The 23,427-nt window shown below is 41.4% G+C and overlaps 1 protein-coding gene across 3 annotated transcripts in view; it reads left to right on the plus strand.

The window, feature by feature from the left end:
- Positions 1–23,427, plus strand: part of Nedd4 (NEDD4 E3 ubiquitin protein ligase) — an 89,237-nt gene that overhangs the window by 45,136 nt on the left and 20,674 nt on the right. For 2 of the 3 annotated variants that reach the window (XM_027411183.2, XM_027411182.2), the window contains exons 7-14: positions 4,168–4,218; positions 5,518–5,579; positions 7,483–7,585; positions 11,747–11,913; positions 15,180–15,297; positions 15,383–15,547; positions 18,607–18,672; positions 20,858–20,977. In XM_027411183.2, the coding sequence (XP_027266984.1) occupies positions 4,168–4,218; positions 5,518–5,579; positions 7,483–7,585; positions 11,747–11,913; positions 15,180–15,297; positions 15,383–15,547; positions 18,607–18,672; positions 20,858–20,977 (852 nt within the window). The remainder of the gene's footprint in view (positions 1–4,167; positions 4,219–5,517; positions 5,580–7,482; positions 7,586–11,746; positions 11,914–15,179; positions 15,298–15,382; positions 15,548–18,606; positions 18,673–20,857; positions 20,978–23,427) is intronic. The other variant, XM_027411184.2, reaches the window with a different exon arrangement.

Below are 23,427 nucleotides of genomic sequence, written 5' to 3' on the forward strand. Positions count from 1 at the left end.
ATGCAGGTTCTGGAGATTGGGACTCTGGGCTTCACATTTGTAGGCAAGCACCTCATCCGCTGAGGTGCCTTCCCAGGGCTCTGAGTACCTTTAGTGGCCTTATAACACACTCAGCATGACTCACCTCCCACAACACCATCTATTCATTTCACCCTCATGAAAACTGCCTGTGTCATTAAAAACCACCTTTCCACTAATATTTAAAACCTTTTATTATGGAAATTTTCAGACAACACAGAAAAGTAGAAGGGATGATGCAGTGAATGCGTGCCCCACTCAGTTATAAACTGTCAACATTTCAGTCGTTTTGTCCCATCTTCTGTTTTCCTGTTTTAATAGTATTAATATTTTTTAAAGATTTTATTTATTATGTATACAACATTCTGCTTCCAAGTATATCTGCATACCAGAAGAGGGCACCATATCTCATAACAGATGGTTGTGAGCCACCATGTGGTGGCTGGGAATTGAACTCAGGACCTCTGGAAGAGCAGTCGTTGCTCTTAACCTCTGAACCATCTCTCCAGCCCTTAATTTTGTTTTGTGACTTCCCCTATGTCCTTCTTCAAGGATTGTCCATGTGACTGTTAATGGTTAGGGAAAATCACAACAAACAAAATTGTACTTTTTGGTATATTTTGTTATAGAAAAGTTTGATAGGGCAGCCTACATAAAAAGACAAAAGACATCTTACTTTGTTTTTAAAGATTTATTTATTATTTTTGTATGTATGATTGTGTGTGTGTGTGTGTGTGTCAATGATAAACCCTAAATTAACAGCACTATGTAGCCTGCTAGTGCTAACTGTAAATTTGTTTTCCTGTAAGCTGAGGCAATGAAAATGTATTTAACTCTGCAGTTAAACAATGAGATCATACTATATGCAGTGCAGAGAGGCTTACAAATTGTTTTTACTTTTGTGTATACTGTGTTCATAAGTGTGCTTCTGTTTATAGGGTGTGTGTGCATATGGAGGCCACAGGTTGATGTCGAATGTCTTTCTCTATTGCCCTCATTGACCCTGGAGCTCACTTATTGCGCTAGACTGGATGGGCAATGACATTCAGGGACCCTCTTTGTTTCTAACTGTAGTTCTGGGATTATGGGTTCTCAGTATCACATCCAGCTCTTTTTGATTTATTATTATTATTTATGTGTGTAGGTGTTTGCCTTGCATGTCTGTGTACCATGTGTATGCAGTGCCTGTAGAGCCTAGAAGAAAGCATCATATCCCAGAATCTGGAGTTACGGGCACTTTTGAGCTGCCATGTGGCTTCTGGGAACCAAACGCAGGTCCTAGTCGCTGTCTCTTTACTCCAATATGCCCATATTATTATGTAAGCTCTGGGCATCCAAACTCAGATTTTCATGCTTACACAGCAAACGTTCTACCAACTCAGCAATCTCTTAGGTCCAAGGAATTACTTTAACTTTTTTTTTTTAAATACTATTTACGTCTTCTTAGATGATATTTAAACTGTTAAATGTTATATCTCAATATAAGACCTCTTGAGTTATAGATTTTACCTATCAGTGATGTATTTTTTAGTTGGAGGTCTTATCAATAGGTCATGTTTATAATTTTAGCAAACTTGAACTTCAGTGTATTATACATGTGTAATTTCATGTATAACCTTCTAATCTGTCCAACTTTACCAACAATGTGCAGATTCTCTATGGTAGATTCCATGTGTCAAGGATGGAAGGGTGGCTCATGGCCACTAAAAGGCAGGTCATGTCTAGAAAACACATGGACTACTTGTATAAAGATGAAACCCATTTCAGACTCTGAGGTGGGAAAACCAGAAAATGATCCCAAAGCATAACCCATTGTCAGAGCAGTGAAGAGCATGGCCTGGGGCTTGGTAAGCTACTCAGAGCATCTTGGGTCCTCATTCAAGTCCATGGTGGTGGAGGCCAGCAGGTCATAGGGAGTGGAGCAGGCCATGTAAGGCTTATGGTAACTGATCCAGCTCTGCTGAACATTCTGACCCTTTGTAGGGGGCAGGGTAGGACTCAGACAGAAGGCACCTAAGACGTCAGGGAGACCAATGTGTTTTAGATGTCTGTGTGGTCTCATTTCCTATCAAAATTGCTGATAATTTGGCTTTATGATCTCAAATTACTATTTCTTTGCTAGTGCCTTCTGTGTATAACAAAAATGCTTCATTTGGGACTCAATAGCTAGTTTTAACAAAGGAGGGGTTTCTTTGAGACAGAAATGGTAAGATTTTCCATTCCAGTTTTTTAAAATTATTTGAACCAAGGATGGTGCCTTTATAGACCCTGAGCTAAATTCAGCATACACGTGCGCGCAAATCATATACACACACACCACATTTCACACACACAAAGAAGAAAAAAATCTAATTCTAATAGAAATTTGTATTAAATAATGAATTGGCTTTTCCCCCTTTTTAGGTTCTAAAACATATTTTTGGGAAAATGAAATTGAAATCATTGGAAGATTATTATTTAGTGACCAGACTGTGCCCATTACTAACAATGCTGTTCAGAGTCATCTGCATCCTGAATTCTTGCTCATATTTTCAGGCCTTTTTTAAGAACTTACATTTCCCCGAGTGTGGGTTTGCTCCTGAAGCAAGCTGCTTTCCCCTCAAATGTCGGAAATGACTGCCACAGAGACATACTTGATACTTAGGGTGTGGAACAGTTGCTTGGCCAGGGACATGGTAATGAAGATCACAGATGCACTTGCTCTCATAGGAACGAGTTTAAGTCGGTTATTTTTCCTTTGTAAATGGAAAAAGTACCTTGGATTGCCCTGCATTTATGGCAGCCATGTGTCTTGACTTTCCAGGGGAGGCCCCTGGTTTTTATCCTCCTTCTCAGACCACCAAACAGATCATTAGTTTGGGGAAATTGGTCATTCTTCTGATATTGGATGTTCAGTTCTTTGGGTCTTTTATTTTATATAGAAGTTCAGAACTGTTCAGAGGCCAGAGAGATGGCTCAGGGTAAACTTGCTTGTGGCATAAGCTGGGAACCCAGTCCAGTCTCTAGATCCCACTCTATGGGGTTGTTCCCTGACCTGTGTTTGGTGGCATGTGCCCGCTCCTTTCCAGTCATATATGTACACACATAACAACAATTTTAAAAATTTAAGACCTCAATTTAGGCTGGGGAGATGGCTCAGCCATTAAAGTGCTTGCTGTGAAAGTGTGGAGTTCCGAGTTTGATCCTCAGACCCGCTATAAAAAACTGGGTATGGTGGAGAGGCTTATAATCCCAGCGCTGGGGAGTTTGAGACAAGTGGGTTCCCGAGGCTCGTTAGCCAGTGAGCTCCAGGCCAACCAATGAAAGGCAGACACTGTCTCATCAAAAAGAAGGCATACAGCTCTTGAGAAACTTACACACACACAGCCCTTCATATTATCAGGTGTCAGTTCAATGAGTTCATTGAAACTTAAGCTACTGTTTCCCCAAATGTGGAAAAACTGTCTACTTGTAGTTTTTTCAAATAATTTTCTGCCTTATTCTTCCCTGTTGTTTCATGTCTAGTAAGTTTCCCCACATTCGGTTCTTAATGGAGAGAGTACACTGTGTTCTCTTTCCTCAAGGAGTGTTCACTATCATGCTAGAAATTTAATTTAGCTGGATTACAAACACTGTCACCCTGTTATCTGTGCTCAGTCCTTTGAGTCTTGGACCTTTAACTATGGCGGTGCAGGGATCAGCGAGGGTCAGGGAAACTTCTTACAGAGATTTATTGTCCTTTTTTTCTGAGATTCCTTACTTGCTTTCCCATAACACTGCTAACTCCACTCTTTGTGTTCCCACCCCTCACACCAGAACATTGCATATGTTTGCATTAGGACTAAACACTTCCATGTGTTCTTCCTGGTTGTTTAACTGTTCTTTCTTCAGGGGTGGCTTCTCCTGTTTCTCCTGCCATTTTGTTCTGCATTCTGTTTCATACTCTGCTTGAGTATATAATCATTATCTGCAGAAGGACTGCTTTGTTTCTGTTGCCCAGGTTATCAAGCATTGAACCACATTGCTTTGCATTTTTTCATTGACTTTCCCTTAATGCTGCAGTGGATCAAACAACAACTTAATTTTGTGTGAGTGAATGATGAGCTTCTCTTCTAAACATAATAATGAAACCGAATATATCAGTAATGCTGTTTCTTCTTTCTTTTACAGACAAGAGATGATTTCCTAGGTCAAGTGGATGTCCCTCTCTATCCTTTACCGGTGAGTATAGGTGTCCATAATTTTGGGTGTTATGTTTGTGATTTTTAATTTAATAACTCCCAATATGAGTGTATAAGCTGTTTCCTGAAATTCATCTCAATTTTCCATTTCATTGTTCTGTAAGATTTCCTTACATGAGCTCCAAGAAGACACAGAACTGCTGGAATTGGTTAGCAAGATGAAAACAGAGTTTTAAAGAGAGGGGTTTGGAATTATACTACTGAATAGAGCAGCAATAGCCTAGGCTCACAGAAGGGAAGTAAGAGACTGTGCAACAGGGAAAACTGGAGACCCTAAGAACCAAGTTGGAAATACAGCAGTAGAAAGGACTTAGAGGGTGGCTGGTGGGGCTGGAGAGGTGGCTCAGATATTAAGATGACTGTCACAGAGGATCCAAGTTCAGTTCTCAGCACTCTTCTGATAGCAGACAACCACCATAAACCACAGGTCCATGGCATCCAGTGCCCTCTTCTGGCTTCTGGTGGATCCTGAACACATGTGGTGCATATTTAGAATACATTTAATTTCAGTATAAAGTTGGAGAAATGAAAGTTTAAAGAGGCAGCTAGTAGCAGTACCCAAGTAAATTGTGTATATAAATGAAACAAAAGAGGTTAAGGGTTCTCACTGTCCAAATAAGCAAGAAAAAGGGCCAGGTGGAAAACCTTAGTCAACATGGGTGCGTCTAAGGAAAGTCAAGAAGATAGAGTGGAAAAGAACCAAAGAAAAAGAGTGTCAGAAAATTTAAGGAAACAGTTTCATGTTATATATGATAGCCCATTCCTATAATCCTGACACTTGGGAAGCTGAGGCAGGAGGATTACAACTTTGAATCTAGCCTGACATCATAGTGAGAACTTCCCTATAAATGAATAAAGTTTCAAGGCATGGAGGGTAGTCAATGCAGAGAAGCAGAGACATAATAAAAAGCAAAGGGCTGGTGAACTTTAAAAGCAGGCAGACAGTATTCTTCTGCACATGTTCAAGACTCCTGGCTCTGTGCAGTATTTAGTAGCCTTAAGCTTTCATGAATACATTTGACCCACGCTTCCTTTCCGGGCTGTTTATGTTTTTGTTCTAGAATTCTCTCTGTGCTCTAACCAAGCCAACCTGCTGATATTACACATATCCCATGTTTATCTGGTGCCAGGGTTCTGCCCACACTGTACTGTTGCTCTACTGCCTGCCTCCTCGTCACAAGTTAAAACTGCCTTTTCTTATTCTTCACTTATGTCTCTCATTATAGTTCATCAACATTCTTGAAAAGTACTTAATCCCCTTTGTCCTTTGTCATTTTAGACAGAAAACCCAAGAATGGAGAGACCATATACATTTAAGGATTTCGTTCTTCATCCAAGGAGGTCAGTAAATACAAGATTATAGCATATTAAGCTTAATTTTTTGAGAATTTATTTATTTTTGTTTTATGTAAATGAGTGTCTACCTGAATGTGTTCCACATGTGTATGGTACCCATGAATTCCTGAAGAGAGTTTTGGATCCCTTGGGACTGGAATTACAGACTGTTGTGAGCTGCCATGTGGCTACTAGGAATTGAACCATCGAGACATCACTCCAGCTACACATACTAAGTTTTTTTTGTGTCTTCCTTAAAACTTTGCCCTCCTGTTTGAAGATTCAGGATTTAAACGCCCTGTAAATAAGCAATTCAAAAATATTGTATTTTTCTTTTCAAAGCTCTAGTTACTTTAGATGTTAAAATACACTGAGGTGACCTGAAGAGATGCCCAGTGATTACAAGTGGAGCCAACATTCATGCTGAGTAGCAGCCTTAGGGCATCTGATGCCCTCCTCTGGTGTTTGTGGACATACATACAAAGCGCACACACACAGATGCACATACATATAAATCTTTAAAAACACATACAGAAACTAGGAAAGACCAATTCCCCATATTTATCATATAGATAGCTGTTATTCATGTAAAGCAGATGTTCAACTTGGTATGCATAAAATCAAATTCAGGAAAAATATTATATTTTAGAAGACACATAATGAGAGAACATAGCATGAACAGAGTGAATTTAAAACCCAAATAGCATACTTGTAATTCCATTTTTCTGAACTAAGTTACATGGTTTATATGGTTGCTTTTTTTTTTTTTTAAGTAAAAGTTTAAACTTTATGGTTTTTGTTTTGTTTTTTGAGACAGGGTTTCTTTGTGTAGCTTTGGAGCCTGTCCTGGAACTCACTCTGTAGACCAGGCTGGCTTTGAACTCACAGAGAGGTTTGTCTCTGCTTCCCAAGTGCTGGGATTAAAGGCTTGCACCACCACTACCACCACCACTCACCACCCAGCCAAGTGTAATCTTTTTTTCTTTTCTTTTTGGTTTTTTGAGACAGAGTTTCTCTGTATAGACCTAGCTGTCCTGAAACTAGCTCTTGTAGACCAAGCTGGCCTTGAATTCACAGAGATCCATCTGCCTCTGCCTCCCAAGTGCTGGGAATAAAGGTGTGCTTATTATTTTATGTATATGAGTGTTTTACCAGAGTGTGTGCATGTTTCCCATATGCATACAGTGTTAAGGCAGGCTAGAAGAGGACTTCAGATACCCTGGAATTGGAGTTACAGACAGCTCTGAGCTGCCATGTGGGTTCTGGAAATCAAACCCAAGTCCTCTGTAAAAAACAGAAAGTACTCTTATCCACTGAGCCACCTCTCCAGTTCCCCAAAATTTAAATTTTAAGTTGTAAATGAAACTCCTTTTGATCATTTGTGCCACATAGCCCAAGTCGATTTAGAAAGTGTGATTTACCATTATGAGTCCAAATAACAGACCACGGACATCTGGGAAAGCCATATCATTTACTTTTATTTTTTTTTTAACTAAGAACTGCATTTGAACAGTATATTATGGGCACTTAATTTTTCTTTCATTTAAAATGACTGCCTTAACCTATTTGTTATAACACACATATTAAAACAAAATAATGGAGCCCATGCTTTGTGGTTGTTACTGTTTGGAGAGAAGTCCTGTATTTAATTCCTTTAGACGTGTAGAAGTTGAATCCTTTTTCTTCCTTTAATTTTGGACTGATTGAATGTGTGCATACCAAGAATAGCTAAGCAAATATTTTCCTTCGTGTTTGCTTGCCCTGCTAGCTGGCCCTTCAGTTGCTAAAAACTCTGTATAGTATCCTTTTCTTGAAGAAAGAAAGGGAAAGAAGGAAAGAAAGAAAGACACCAAACAAACACTTTCTTCTTTGTGTTCAATTTTGTGAATAATTGCTTTCTTTTCCACAGTCACAAATCAAGAGTTAAAGGTTATCTGAGATTAAAAATGACTTACTTACCTAAATCCAATGGCTCGGACGATGAGAATGCAGACCAGGCTGAGGAATTAGAGGTGAGATTGTCAGAAATATTTGATTACGCTGCAAAGGAGCTGTCTGCTGTCATTTTACACCCTTGGTGGAACAATACTGTTATTCAGAGAAGCTCACACATGCAATAAAAATCACTGGGATGTTGATTTGACCAAATCTTCCTTAAGTGGTTCTTTCCTGTGAAGGCATTTCTGTAGAGTGACTGCTGTTGATAGACGTTTAGAAGATAGGAAATGCAATAGTTATCAATGTGTTTATTATAATTACATCATTGACTCTTCAGTTTTTCAAAACCTCACCCTTGTCTCCTTCAGAATAAGAAAATGTTTAGTATTTGCAAAGCTAAATATATAGACATCTTACTTTAAAATTACTATAATATGTCACTATATAATAATTACATTATTACAAAAGAAACTTTTGGGATATGTAATTCTTGTTGTGTTTCTTGTTGTGTTTCTTTGAAATAAGTATAAGTTCATGATTTTCATGAATGACAGGAATAACACGAAGTCCAAGCAGGGTGTCTGGACAGAGCTCCACATTTTGGGTCTGTGGAGAGAAATTGAGTATCAGGATGGAGTGGGCTTTGACAACTGAGCCCCAGGAGCAAATTGTGACCTGTGAGAAGGCTGAGGACTGCACTCAGTCACCCTTAAGGTCCCTCAGAGGCAGAGTTCATTGAAAAGTAGTGCCATCTATTCAACCACACGCTGTGTGTGTGTGTGTGTGTGTGTGTGTGTGTGTGTGTCTGTCTGTCTGTCTGTCTGTCTGTCTGTCTGTCTTCCATGGTACTCTAGTAGAAGTCAGAGGATAGCTCAAAGAAGTTCATTCTCTCCCCTTCCCCCCATGAAGGTCTCAGGGACTGAACAGATCATAAAGCAAACACCTCTGCCTCTGGAGCCAAAGTTTAAGCTTTCAAGAATTAGGGTGGGTAGTAAATGTCTGTACATAGCATTGTGGTGCAGAGGGTATCTTACATTGTGGAATTCTGTTTGAAATGAAGAGGGCCTGGTGTAAAGAAAGATAAGACTTTTCTAGAGACTTGAAAAATTAAACAGCGTTTTATTCCTTAGGAACCTGCTCCAGGCTTTAGCTGCACACAGATCACAGGCATCTCATTCACGGTTCACTTCTGTGGTGTAGACTGGCTTTGCTTCATGCTGTGGCCTCCCATCGCAATGTTTGAATTCCTTCAGAATCCACCTTATAATTTCAGGAGATGTAAGCGTGTCGTTTATTTACGAAAAGGCCAAGGAATTCAGACACACAAATGTGCTTATTTATCTTTCTGGGTAGCCAAAGACCAGAGAAGTCTTGCCTGATTCTTTGACATCTAGTTTGTGACTAAATATTTAAAATTCTGCTATTTGAAGAAAACAATTGTAATTTTGGTGGGAGGCATGCTCTGGGCAGCTTGCATTTCTGAGTATCGTATGGCTCCTTTTGTCTTTGTGCCTTAGGGCCAGCTGTATAGATTTTACAAGATTAGGGTAAAATGTTTGTCTAAGCACTTTGTACTTGCTTTCTGGCCCCTCTGACTCCGCTAAATTGTAGGTATTTGCATATTGGCTTTAAGACTAGTAATTAGGATTCCTTGACTGGTAGAAAATTATTTTATGAGAAAAATAGATAATCCATGTTTCTTAGAGGAATTCTACCCAAAAACTGAAACCATTTCATCTTTTAAACCCCTAAATTAAGTTACATTTTTCACTTTTCTTACTGAATTTACATGAACAACATGAAAGCAGATCTTTAAGAGAGAATATACATTTTCAAAGAGGGGAATGGAATTTGAGCGACAGGAAGAAAATGAGGCATTGTCTCCTGTAGAAGTAAAAAGAAAAATTGATAGGAATACGTTAGCTTTCCAGGTAGAGTCCCCCACCAAGTAACTCTTGTGGGTCCTCCCCCAACCCCTCAGACACTCTTTCCACTTCTTCCTCCCACACCTCTTCTTGGTCCCCCTGCTGTCGGGTTCCGCCTCCCAGCAGTGCCTTTCCAGCCCGCATCTGCCTGCACATCCATTGCTAACACAGGGTCTTTAGTACCAAGTATATATTAAATTATTTTTATCTGCCATGGTACCAAAGACTATTCCTGTGCATCTTACTTTGATTTAGCAGAGCCTGGGCACATATATATTTGTGGTTTTCAAGTCAGGTATATAATTCTTCTCTTGTGCTTTCTGATTTGCTGCCATGTGTAACATTTTCCTGTGCTTGGAATAGATTGCTTTAAAATTTTCCAAATTTGTTCAAATACTCTTTTTGGTTTGTTTTGGTTTTTCAAGATAGGTTTCTCTGTGTAGCTTTGTAGACCAGGCTGGCCTCAAACTCACAGAGATCCGCCTGCCTCTGCCTCCTCAGTGCTGGGATTAAAGGTGTGCGCCACCACTGCCTGGCTGGGTTTGCTTTTTTTTAACATTTGAATATTAGTCTGTAGTGTATCCTGGTATACGGTAGGAATCCAAATTAATTTTTTCCCAACAAGTGTCCAATATGTAAATAATCTTCCTGTTTTCCCACAGATTGAAAATGTGTTTGTCATATGCTGAAACCCTCTGAGCTTCATTCTTTCTGTTTCCTAGTCTGTTATTCTGAGCTGTCTGTACCACCCTGCCCAGTGCTAACGACTGCAGCCTACTGTGTTTTCTCTTACAGCTTCATCTCCATGCCTCTCTTCTTCCTTAGAAGATAAATTGGTTATATCTTACTTGTATTTCTATTTGAACTTGAGAATTGGCTCTCATTATTTTTCAAACATTTTTATAACATAAAATAATTTTATCAGAATTTTGACAAATTTGGCCTGGGGAGGTGCTCCATCATGCCTGATGTATGTGGTGTTGGGGATGGAACCCAGAGCTTCCTGTATGATAGGCACACACTTTATTAAGTGAGCTACATGCTCCAGCTTTCTCTTCTCTTTCTTTTCCTTTCCTTTTTTTTTTTTTTTTTTTTTTGAGACAGGGTTTCTCTTTGTAGCCGTAGCTGTCCTGAACTCACTCTGTAGACCAGGCTAGCCTTGAACTCACAGAGATCTGGTGCCTCTACCCCGTGAATGCTGGGATTAAAGTCCTGTGCCACCACCTCCTAGCAAGATGTTTTTTAAAGTTTTCTTTTACTTTTAGGTGTGGTGTATCAGTGTGTGTGTAAGTACTTGAGTGCACATACTTGCAGAGCCTCTAGGTATCAGATCCCCTAGACCTGTAGTTACAGGCATTTGTTAGCTACCTGATGGGGACTCTGGGAACCAAATTCAGGTCCTCTGCAAGAACAGTATGTGCTTAATCACTGAGCAGTCTTTCCAGGTTGTTTTTTATTATATATAAAAGCAAGTCATTAATACCTAATGCCTTTTTTACTTAATTCCTTTTGTAAACTACCTTAGGGCTCTATGCATTTTGTCTCTTTTTAGTCTTAAACAACCAACTCCCTGTCCCTTTCCTTTTTAATCCCTTGTTTGACTGTTTTATGATCTGATCCCATGCCTGTCCTGGGTCCAGGGGAGAAGTAGAAAATGCAGACATGAGTATCAGAGTGATGTGTCCGTCATCACACACCCCTATGTCATGAGTGTTTCTCACTCTCCTGTCTCTGTTGGGCCTCTCAGTTGACAGCTCTTTTCATGTCCCTGGTGTTTGCTGATTTCCACCATAAGCAAGGCACTTTGCCTGTGGGAGAGATGATGACCAGCGAGGCTCCTTGGCTGCCTTGTTCATTTGCTTGTGCTTTAGAGAGTGGCTGGGCTCATACTGTTTTCAGTTGTGTTTCTCATTTCCTCAGTACCTTCCAACATCACCATCATTGTTCAGTAATATTTAAAGACATTGGGGTTGTTTTGTTGTTGTTGTTGTTGTTATTGGTGATGGTTCATTTTTGGCGGGGGTGGAGTTGGTATTGGTTTGTTGTTGTTTTGTCCTTTTATTTCTGTTTTGTATTTTAAGCCTTTTGAATTATTTTAAAACATTCTCAAACAAAATTTAAATGTTGTGGGAAAGCCTTGGTTACAAAATATGTACATCCTGGCCTCAAGAGTTGAGCATGTACTAATTCTGTTTATGTGTAATTTCTGAAATTGAACATGTAAAATTCTTCTTTAATCTCCTTTATTTATAATTTATAAATTTTTTTTAATGTCCAGCATAATTTAATTGCTTCCATTCTGTTTTTCAGCCTGGCTGGGTTGTTTTGGACCAACCAGATGCTGCTAGCCATTTGCAGCATCCACCAGAACCCTCTCCCCTACCTCCAGGATGGGAAGAGAGACAGGATGTCCTTGGAAGGACCTACTATGTGAACCATGAGTCTAGAAGAACCCAGTGGAAAAGACCAAGCCCTGAGTATGTGCCTATCTGAATATATTTTGCCACTACTTTGTATGTTGATGCCATGTCTCCAGTAGGTTCATAGTAGCACACACATCCTTAAACTATAAGATAACTCAGTGAAAACTGCTATCTCAGCTGAGGTTTTTTTTTTTTTTTTTTTTTTTTTTAATGATTTGATAATATTTAAAATTATTTGAGGGACAGTAAGATGGCTTAGCGTATGAAGGGCACTTGCCACCAAGCCTGACAACCCAAGTTTGATCCCCAGATCCTGCATAGTGGAAAGAAGGAACCAAATCCCAACAGCTGTCTCCCAACCATCACATGTGTACCCTGCCATGCTCACACCTATACATACACAAAAATGACTGAGGGTGCAGCTGTGGCTTAGTTGGTAGAGTAATTGCCTACCATACAGGAGGCCCTGCATTCTGCGCCCAGTACAACATAAAGTGTGATCTGGTGGTGCACACCTGTACTTCAGCACTTGAGAAGTGGGGGCTGAAGGCCCTGAAGTTCAAGGTCATTCTTAACTACAGCAAGGTTGAGACCAGCCTGGGGTTATGTATTTTATGTGTATGGGTGTTTTGCCCTCATGTGTTCTCTGCAACAAGTACATGCAAATATCATAGAAAATTTTGTGGTGGGCTGTTATAAAATTTGTTACTTTCTGCAATGTTTTTGTGCTTCTAGAGATCTAACAAGTGTCTCATTCATGCTAAGCAAGCATTCTGCCACTGAACTACAACCCCAGTACTTCATTTTTAAAATATAAATTATTTTTAAATCATAGAGGAGCTAAATAAGGGTCCTATATTAAAGACTGGTCTCCAATTTGGACAGTGAACACAAATCTTCCCACATGAAGAGAGCAAGGATGGAATGCCTTTAGTATATTCTAGTTTATATTTCCTTAGTGAATTTTTTTTAATACAAAATTGGGCAATGATCTCATTTGGGGTTAGAGGTTTATCTCACTAGATAAAATACTTTGCTAGCAATCTCAAGGCCGTGGGTTCAATCCCCTGGACAAAAAGAAAAAAAAAAGAAAGAAAGAAAAAGAGCAATGCAGTAAAACCTGTGCATTTATTTCCAGACTCTTTCAGTATCCTGATTTCTTCTCATATGGCCTCACGTGGCTATTTTCAGTCTTTGGGTTTCTCTTACAAGTCCATTAACCTCCTGCTGCAGTACATCTGATATTTCCCAAGAACTTGTATCCTGTCTGTTCTCAAGTCCCTCCTAAGTAGACTGGTGGTCACACTCTCCAGCAAAGGCATCAGAATCTGCATGATCACACTCACACTGCAAAGTGGGAAATTCTGCAAAGCCCAACAGACTCCCCGAGCAGCGTTCTGTGTCTTTTACTGTGACTTGTGTCAAAATCAGGTGACAGTATTCTAAGCATTCCTTAGAACCAAAAGTCATAATTAATGTTTTTACCAGCTACAGTGGAGTAAGAAATGATGTAGGGAGAGGGACAGTTAGACACAGTTCTGTGCTCCATGGACCACTGAGATTGTTGGTAATACTGTATTGAATATTTATAAAAGCCAGAGAAGATGCTGATTGCTCGTGTCACCTAGAAGTGACAAATGGATAGCGGTAAATGTGCCATGCATTCTAATCTGCTTATTATGTAGACATTTTAGTGTGAACACCCTGTGTTCTAATCTGCATTAGAGAGTATGAAATTCCCTGGAACTGACATTGTACTCAGTTGTGAGCTGCCCTGTGGGTGCTGGGAACTGAACCTGTGTCCTTTGGAAGAGGAGCCAGTGCTCTTAACCACTGAGCTGTCTCTAAGTTTGAGGCCAGCCTGTTCTACACATTGAGTTCCAGTACAGCCAGGGCTACCTAATAGTCAGACCCTGTCTGGAAAACAACAATAATAATAAATTTTTTGTTGTTGTTTTTATTTGGAAACAGGGTTTCTCTGTGTAGCTTTGAAGCCTATCCTGGCACTCGCTCTGTAGACCATGCTGGCCTCGAACTCACAGAGATCCCCCTGCCTCTGCCTCCTGAGTGCTGGGATTAAAGGCATGTGCCAACACTGCCCAATAATTATATTTTTAAAAACTAGTTTCTTGATGTTCCTAGTTTAATATGACATCAAACAAATTAATATTTTAGGGTCCAGTGGTATGACTCAGTAACGGTACTGGCCTCCAAGCCTGACAACTTGAGTATGATCCCCAAGACCAACAAGGTGGATAGAGAGACCCAATCTCTCCAAGTTGATCCCTAACCTCCATATCCATGCCCATGGCACGTGCAGGCACACACACACACACACACACACACACACACACACACACACACACACACAGAGAGAGAGAGAACATTTCTAATTAACATTTTTTTAATGAACATGTGAATAAAATTCCCAATTTGATAGCCTGTTTTTATTAAACAAATAACAGAAATGTGATAGCCTATTTAAATTAGACAGCTAATGTAACTCAGAAATGCCTAAGGTTTTTGTTCCTTTCTTTCCTGGACGGAGATCCCCTTTCTATTAAACTTACAGTGATAGGGCCCTTGCATTGCCTGCCATGTTGCATGGAGAGTACTGCTCCTTGTTAATAAGACTAGTTCTATCACGGAGGTATAATATTACATAGCTCTGCCTTGTGTTTTAATCTCATGCTAATGTGGTAAAGTAAATGAGTTATAAAGCTCTTCTATGTCAAATGTAACCTCACTTGAGAAGTTGTCTCCATCGGATATGCCTGTGGACATGTCTCCCGAATTTTCTAGATTGATGATTGATGTGGGAGGCCCCAACTCACTGTGGACGGAGTCACCCCAGAGCAGGTGGTCCTGGGTTGTATGAGAAAGCAGACTGAGCAAGCAATGGGGAAGTAAGCCAGTAAGCATCCCTCCATGGCTTCTGCTTCAGATCCTAACTCCAGGTTCTGGCCTTGAGTTCCTGCCCTGACTTCCTTGATGATGACTGGAATCCATTAAATAAAATAAACCCTTTCTTCCCTGAGTTGTTTTGGTTGCAGCAACAAGAAGCAAACTAGGACACTATCCTAGGCACAGTGATGAAGTATATGTCAGCTGTTAGTTACACATTTTCATGAGACTTTGTACTTCCAAGGTACTTTCTCTCCCCCTACTCCAGTCCCCCAAACCAGGTAGGTACCAATGTGCTGACAGTATGATCAATGTATTGATACAGCTTTTGAACAAAACCAATAAATTTTCAATCGAAGTATTTATTAACTGCAGAGTCTTTGGTTGTGGTTCTAACTGTGACACTTCCACCCTAGGGATGACCTCACAGATGCTGAGAACGGTAATATTCAGCTACAGGCACATCGGGCATTCACCACCAGGCGGCAGATATCAGAGGAGGTGGATAGTGCTGACAACCGAGAGTCCCCTGAGGTACGAACCTCTTGTTCCGGTTTCCAGCACATCCACAGCAGTGGATGAGTGCACATATGGCTCAAGTGGATTCTGTTCTTTTTAGAATTGGGAAATTGTACGAGATGATGACAACACTGAGTATAGCGGTCAGGCTGTCCAGTCACCTCCATCGGGTCACATAGATGTGCAGGTTCGCCTTGCAGAAGAGTTAGATACCAGACTCGCTGTGTATGGAAATCCAGCCACCGGCCAGCCAGTCACCAGCTCAGTAAGATATCTTAGATATTGTCATGGCTTTCTGATTTCATATAAATATAATTCAGCAGCTATGTTTTATGCAAACCTTTGTTTAAATAGCATGTATTGATGCATGTTGGGACTTAATAGTGTGGTTGTTTTTTCACTTATCCTTCCACTAACAGTAGTAGTGCGGTAGAGTATGGATAATCCTGGTGGTCGCTGAGAACAGAAACAATGAAACCAAAAGCTGATTTCCTTGTACATTTCAGCAAGAGAGAACACACTTGGTCAGTTAGCGGGTGTGAGGGAGGACAGTGCATTTTGACTCCTTGTTGGGTAATTGTAAAGGAGGGTTTGAGGAGACAGGATTTCCATCTAGATGCTGTCAGGAAGTGGAGAGAACTGCGTGCTTGGGTATCAGAGATCTCGTATGAGGTGACACAGACTCGATGAGTTATGTAGATCGATTACTCACTTGCCAGGGGATGGCAGCTGTTTGTTTTGTAGCTCAGCTAGTTTTTTTATTTTGCCTGTGTTTAGACACGTTTTAGAAGACATCATGAGCTTGTCATGATCTTACCTGTATATACCAGGTCAATTCCTGTGTGGTGGAGTCTACTTCTGTCTCTTGATTATATGAGGGGTTTTATTTTGTTCTAATTATTTTTAAGTGCATGAGTGTTTTGACTACATTATATGTGTACCACATATCATGGCTGATATTCAAGAAGCCAGAAGTAAGTAACAGATCCCCAAGAACTAGAGTTACAGAATGTTGTGAAATACCATGTGGATGCTAAGAACTGAGTTCAGGTCCTTTGGAAGAGCAAAAAGGAGCTTTTAGCCGCTGAGCAATCTCTCCATCCCCTCCATGAGGTTTTAACATTACATCACAAATGTCACCAGTACACACGTGTAAATAAGAGCCATGTAGATCAAATGAGAATTGATGGTTTCACTTGCTGTCTGCAGGATCCAGAAGCAAGCAAGCATCCTAGCATACGCCACCCCTGTGAGAAACTCTGGCTGGCCTTTTCTAATCTGTATCATGAGGCAGGTTCAGTAGATGGCAGTTTACTTTCTATGGATGCTCTGATCATTCTCAGCTTCATTCAGTGACTATTTCATGTGGGCTGGCCAAGTACACTAATAACTAATCACTCACTAATAACTAATCACTCTGTAATAAAGCATACAGAACTACTTGCTTTTACAAGACTTCCATTGTAGTTCAGGGGTCATTGCTGCGCCCTGTGGGCCAAATCTGCAGCTGCCTGTTGCCATAAATAAGGTGTCATTGGAATCCAGCCATTCCTACTTGTCCATAGCCACGTTCACACCATGTCTCAGAGTTGAGCAGTTAGTGGAACTAGCATTCAGTGTTGGATCTTGGTGGGCAATGGTTGCAAACTTGTAGCACCTTCTTTAAGAAGCTTCATTACACAGTTACATGCACCTACCTATACGACTATCAGTTCACCTGCCTCTTTCCCTTTCTTTCTTCCACCTGCCTGTTCTGTTTCCTGTTCATTTAATTAATTAATTTGTCCAGCTGGGGAAAGGATTCGTCAGATTCACAGAATAGGAATGGTGAGATGACACATGAGTGCACACATGAGTCCCTAAGTACGATGCTCAGAACCTATGTGAAATAAAAACCAGGTGTGCTGGCATACACTCATCATGCTTAGGCCATGTAAAAGTGTCACCAGTGACAGTATTGAGGTCTACAGAACAATAAATGTTTCTTCCTTCTTAATTGGTAATTATGTCCCCTCAGTGACCATTAATGCCCCGGGACATGGGGTCCTAAACATTTTCTATACATTCATAAGCATACATGTATACTTAAAAAAAATTTTATAGATTTATTTTTACTGATTTATATGTGTCTGTATACGGTTTTGTGCACATGAGTGTCATACTCATGGAGGCCAGAGAGAACAGATCCCTTGAAGCTGGAGTTACAGGTAGTTGTGGGCCACCTGATGGGTGCTGAATTCCAAACTCTGGTTCTCTGGAAGAGCAGTAAGCACTCTTAACTGCTGAGCAATCTCTTGAACCCTTATACATAATTGTAAATGGTTTATTTATAATGTGTGTTTCTGTTCTGTGTTGGGAGTGGGTTGGTTTGGGTATGGGAATCAAACTCAGCCTTACGCATATGGAGCTTGTGTCCTACTCTGAGCCTCACCCTCATCCCCCTGAGATCATCCTTTGGGTAGCTTTTTTTTCACTTGCTAATTGGACTATTTCCATGACTATCAATGTACCTCTTTTAAAATCACCAAAAACAATCTTAGGTTGTGGCATGGCTCTTGTACGAGTTGTCCTGAAATTATCTACCGTTTTCCTGTTGTGATGGACTTAGATTGTTTAACCATCTGTGTTAATATAAACAATACAGTTTGGGATATTCTGTATTCATGCATGTGTGGTTGTAAGTTTTGATGTCAATAACAAAAATAAGGTATTTCAGTTTGTGGGTAGAGCTTATATATCAAGGGAAAGGGGAAGAGAGAATATGGGATTTCCAGGAAATAAGTCATTGTCGTGGAATGCCCAGTGGTGAGCTGTGAGACCTGAGTGACTAGAGATGAGGAAGAGGTGGGGCCCCGGGGCGGAAGCACTGTTTGGTGCTGTACATCCGTGTGGTAGCTGACCTTCTGTTGAAGGCTTCAGCCAGAGAACCAGGGGACTTGTTCTAGTCCTCTGGCTGCAGCAAGAAGCCCTTGTCCCTGCTGGGGTAGTTAGGGGGACAAATGGTGAGAATATTTGGTTTAGGGAGAAGAAGAGCCATACTCTAGCCATCAGGGAAGGTGAATTTACTGAGCACCAGATAGAAAGACTGAGTGGGATGAAGCAATGAGTTAGCACAGGTGTACATGGGGTGTACAGAAGTCCAGTGTGGACAGCAGAGGGGCCAAGAGAAAGGGCACACAGAACTGGCCCTTTTTGGGGTGAAGGGAGGAGAGAGAAGGCTTCTTTCTCCCTATGAGTCTTCACCTCCCCATCACCCTCACCCTTACTTCTTTGTCTGCACTCTGAGGGAAGACCTAAAGTGTTGTTTCTCTCCTGCCCCCCAAGAATCATTCCGGCAGAAGCGGCAGTGTGCAAACCTGTATCTTTGAGGAACAGCCCGCACTTCCTGTGGTAAGTTCTCTCCTCTCCCCTTAGACAAGAATGGAAGACAGAAAACTCAGTCATTTTTAAACTATTGTATATCACAACACTGAGTGTGAGTGGCTGCCCAGCAGGGGACCGAGGAGTCACAGGAACAACCTTAAGTCAGAACTCTGAGAACTGTCTCATGTAAAGGAGGCCCTCAGCTGATGTTGGTGGGTAGGATTTGGCTTCTCAGCTTGGTCTCTGTGCTGCTGGGAGGTGATGGGCCACTGCTATCCTACACATGATACACAGCACCAGCTGTGTACTGACATGACACCCAACAGCCCGATCTGCCCTGTGTGTGCCTTGTCTAGTGAGGGACCTCCATCTCTCAGTCCAGTGTGTGTACCAGTGGCCAGGTTGGAGTTTTCATCTTCTGGCTCCTCTTTTACCATTGTTCTCAGTCCACCGTTAAGCAGAGACCCACCCCTGTCATTTGACAGTAACTCTCCCACTTCTGTCATCCTTCTGACCCCTTCCCCCATCCCAAGTTCTCACTGCCTTGTGTAGTCACTTTTGTTTTGTTTGTTACAGGATCTCATGTGCCCCAGGCCTGCCTTGAATGCCCGATCCTCCTGCCTCCATCTCCCAAGTGCTAGAATTACAGGCATATGCCACCATGCCTGATTTACATAGTCCTGGGTATTAAACGTATGGCTTCATGCTTGCTAGACAAGAACTGTATCAACTGAGCTGTATACCCAGCCCCACTTGTCTTTTCAAATAGATTTAAACTCTGAGGCCTTTTCAGCCCTCCCTTCCCCTTGCCTGCCACCTCCTGCCTTGACACTTGTCTGCCTTCTTCCAAACACCTGGCTATCCTCCCAATCCTAATTCTCTTCTCTCATCTCTGTGCACTTTCCACTTCTCCTCTTGGGAGTACGTCCTCACTTTCCCACCAATCATTGCACCTTTGAGTGTGTATCAGTTATGAGAATGAGGTTTGTGTGTTCATGGGATTGCAGCATGGAGATGCTGAGGCTCTAGAATTATCAACTTAGAAGTGTTTATTTGTCCTTACTGAAAAGAATTCCTGTAGTCAGACTTTCTTTTGGGACTGCCAGCCTGCAAGTGACAATGGAGACTTATTATTAATTATGAAAGCTTGAGCTTTAGCATAGGCTTTTTTCCACCTAGCTCTTAAAACTTAAATTAACCCATTTCTGTTAATCTGTGTTCTGCCACATGGCTTTTACCTCTTGCATTTTGTATGTCAGACTTGTTCTGTGTCAATGACAGTTGGTGTGCCTAGGATCTTTCCAAGTTCCTCTCTCCCCAAAAGTGCCACCTATTCTCTCCTGCCTAGCTATTGGCCATTCAACTATTTATTAAACCAATCAAAAGGCTTCTTAGGCAGAAACACATTTTTACAGTGTACAAAAGGATTGTTCCACAACAGATCCCTTCCACCCTGTGCTGAGGATAAGGGCCCACCTGACTTTGAAGCCCACAGGCCTGGTCAACATGACGACAAATCACAGAAGTCACAGGGTACTTCCCTGTTATCCTGTTTAGGGATCCACATCCTGTCTTGTCCGACCTCCTCTGTTAGACTGGAGCATGTGTAAGCAGAGACAAGATCTCACTGTGTAGTCCCTGGCTGGCCTGGAACTCACTTGATACATCAGGCTTGCCCCAGACTCACAGAGACCCCTGCCTCTGCCTCCCTCCACTTAAATGTGGTTTCTAGGGTTAGTGTGCTTTGGTTCACACCTCAACTGCTTTTCTTAGAAGCGCTGGCCTAGGAGTCATTTCCTTTCCAAAGTCTCAATTTATCATCCACAAAGTGGGACAGTGTTAGCAATAATCTCATCAAGTTTGTGTGTATGTGTGTGTGTGTGCGCGCGCGCATGTATGTATGCCTGTGCCTGTGTGTGTGTGTCCCTAAGTATATGACTTACTGTGTTGGCATGTTTTATCATTTTCATTGTTTTCTTTTCTTCCCAAGTGAAATTGCTGGGTTTTTGTTTTTTTTTTTTAATATTATTTAAATTAATAACGAAGTCCATTGTTCTAAATTTAAAATGTATCATCTGTCCATTTTTTGTTGTGATGAGTGGTTTTAGTTCAAAATAAAATAAGGATCATTTCCGAGCTGGCAGTGGAAAGGCCAGGAGCTCCCTTCAGGAGCTCTCCCCGGTTAACATGGAGTTTTTTTGTTACGCATTAGCTTTTGCCTACTTCATCTGGATTGCCACCAGGTTGGGAAGAAAAACAAGATGAAAAAGGACGGTCATACTACGTAGACCACAATTCTAGAACAACCACATGGGCCAAGCCCACCATGCAGGTACTCTGCACTCTTAGCTTGTCTTACAGCTTTCTTGGCGAGCTCGGGCTGCACACTCCTAGTGTCACCTGTTTGTTCTGCCGTCTCCTGTGGACTCCAGTATATGTCATTACCTGAAGCAAATCTTTTCGGGGCCAGGAGAACAAAGTGATGATCTATTCCATTGCATGACTGTTGTTTTGGGGAGTGTGTGTGTGTGTGTGTGTGTGTGTGTGTGTGTGTGTGTGTGTGTGTGTGTGTGTGTGTCTGAACTCTGATCTTCACACCATGGCAAGCACTTTATCCAGAGGCATCTCGCTGGGCTCTTGTTCAGATAGCTTGGTGATGGGTATCTGTGAAAGAAATTTATAATTATGGGGCTGAAGAGTTGATTCAGTGCTTTAGAGCACTTGTTGCTCTTCAGAGGACCCAGGTTGGATGCCCAGCACCTAAGGGTGGCTCATAACCATTCATAACTCCAGTTCTAGAAGACTTGACACCTTCTTTCCACCTCCATGGACACTGCATGCACTTGGTGCACAGCCATACATGTAAGCAAAACACTCACCCGTATAAAATAAAATACATACGTTTTTTAAGGAAGTTTATAACTGTGACCTCTTCCTTGTAGCAGACTGATGACATGTTTATGTTATCACTGTTTCTTTCATTGATTTTTTTTTTCTTTCTACATTTATTATTTAAGGAAGGTGGACACCACAGGGTCTGTGTAATCTGTATCTGGGGCGGGGGAGGGGGGGTCAGAGGACAACATCCTGGAGTTGGTCCTCTCCTTCTGCCATTCTGCCATGTGGGTTCTGGGGAATCAAACTCAGGTCCTCAGGCTTGGCAGCAAGCACCTTTGCTGGGGTGTTCCCACTGTGAATCTTAGCAGGAAAGCTAGCTTTCTGACCTAGATACTGTTCCCTCCTTGCAGCTCTGCTACACAGGCTGGTGGCTATGGCTCCCGGGGCAGATGCACCTGCAGCAGTTAACAGTCATCTTACTTTGTGTTTATTAGCTGAGAAAATTATTATAAATTAGTTAACTAGATTATTATAAAAACCAAGTTTGGTTAAAAAAAAACAAAACTTTATTTATTATTCAGGGGGAAAAAAGATTAAAATGTTGTTGATTTGGGCTTGGAGAGATGGCTCAGTGATTTAAGAGCACTTGTTGCTCTCCAGAGGACTCAAGTTCGGGTCCAGCACCCACATCAGGGCCTCACCATCATCTGTAACTCCAGCGCTAGGGAATCCACTACCTCTAGCCTCTCCACAGGTCCCTGCTCTCATATCCATACAGACACACGCACCACCTCCACATAATAAAAAAAATCTTTAGGAGTTAGCCTCAAACGCTCAGGACTGGTTTACAAGTGTACCTTGTCTTCACGGGTTGAGCTATTTTAATTATATTCTTTATTTTTGAGCTCTCTTTTTAGTTTTATAGTATGGCTTAATTATTATACCAGGCCACAGCGGAGACTATTCAGCTGCCTTCGGGCCAGAGTTCTGCAGGCCTTCAGCCACAGCTCCTCTCCAGTGGCCCCGCTCAACAGGCGAGTCCACCGGCTGACACTATGCAAGGATTCCTTCCCAAAGGTTGGGAAGTCCAGCATGCACCAAATGGGAGGCCTTTCTTTATTGACCACAACACCAAGGCCACCACCTGGGTAACTTCCATGCTCCTCACTTTAAATTCATGGCAGCTGTTGCTTCTGCGTCTACTACCTAACAGTCAGTGAATCGCATGCAGAAGTCTGGGTTTGTGGGTTAGATTTGTTCTTGTTTTTTGAGCTATGGTCTTAATGTAGTCCAGGCTTTCCTAAAACTTGCTGTATAACAGAACCTGAACTTAACTCCTGGTCTTCCTGCCTCCACTGCCCAAGTCCCACACATTTGAGGTGCTGTTTCTGCTGGGAATGGAAGCCTGGGCTTTGTGCATTTAGGTGTTTTCCAACTGAGCCACACCTCCAGCTCCAGGGAGTCTTAATAATATTATTTGTAGTCAAAGTATATTTATGCTTCTTTTTGAGATTGTTAGATTTTTATGGAGGTGTTCACAGTTATTTCCTGTTTCCAGCTTTTGGCTCACTAGTCATAAAGATTTTTAGTAATATTTTTTTACCTTTATATGAAACTTTTTCTATTTTCTTTTATGAAACTTTTTTTTTTTAGATTTTATTTATTTATTATGTATACAACATTCTGCTTCCATGTATGTCTGCACACCAGAAGAGGGCACCAGATCTCATAATAGATGGTTGTGAGCCACCATGTGGTTGCTGGGAATTGAACTCAGGACCTCTGGAAGAGCAGTCAGTGCTCCTAACCTCTGAGCCATCTCTCCAGCCCCTGAAACTTTTTCTATTTTCCACACTCTTTCAAACTTCTATCTCATGTATTAATATTATCAGAAAGACTCTGCCAAGCTAGTCAGGACGATATTGTGTTGTTGCTGCTGTTGTT

This window comes from Cricetulus griseus, chromosome 4 (genome assembly GCF_003668045.3).
Source record: "Cricetulus griseus strain 17A/GY chromosome 4, alternate assembly CriGri-PICRH-1.0, whole genome shotgun sequence".
In the NCBI taxonomy this organism is placed as follows: Eukaryota; Metazoa; Chordata; class Mammalia; order Rodentia; family Cricetidae; genus Cricetulus; species Cricetulus griseus.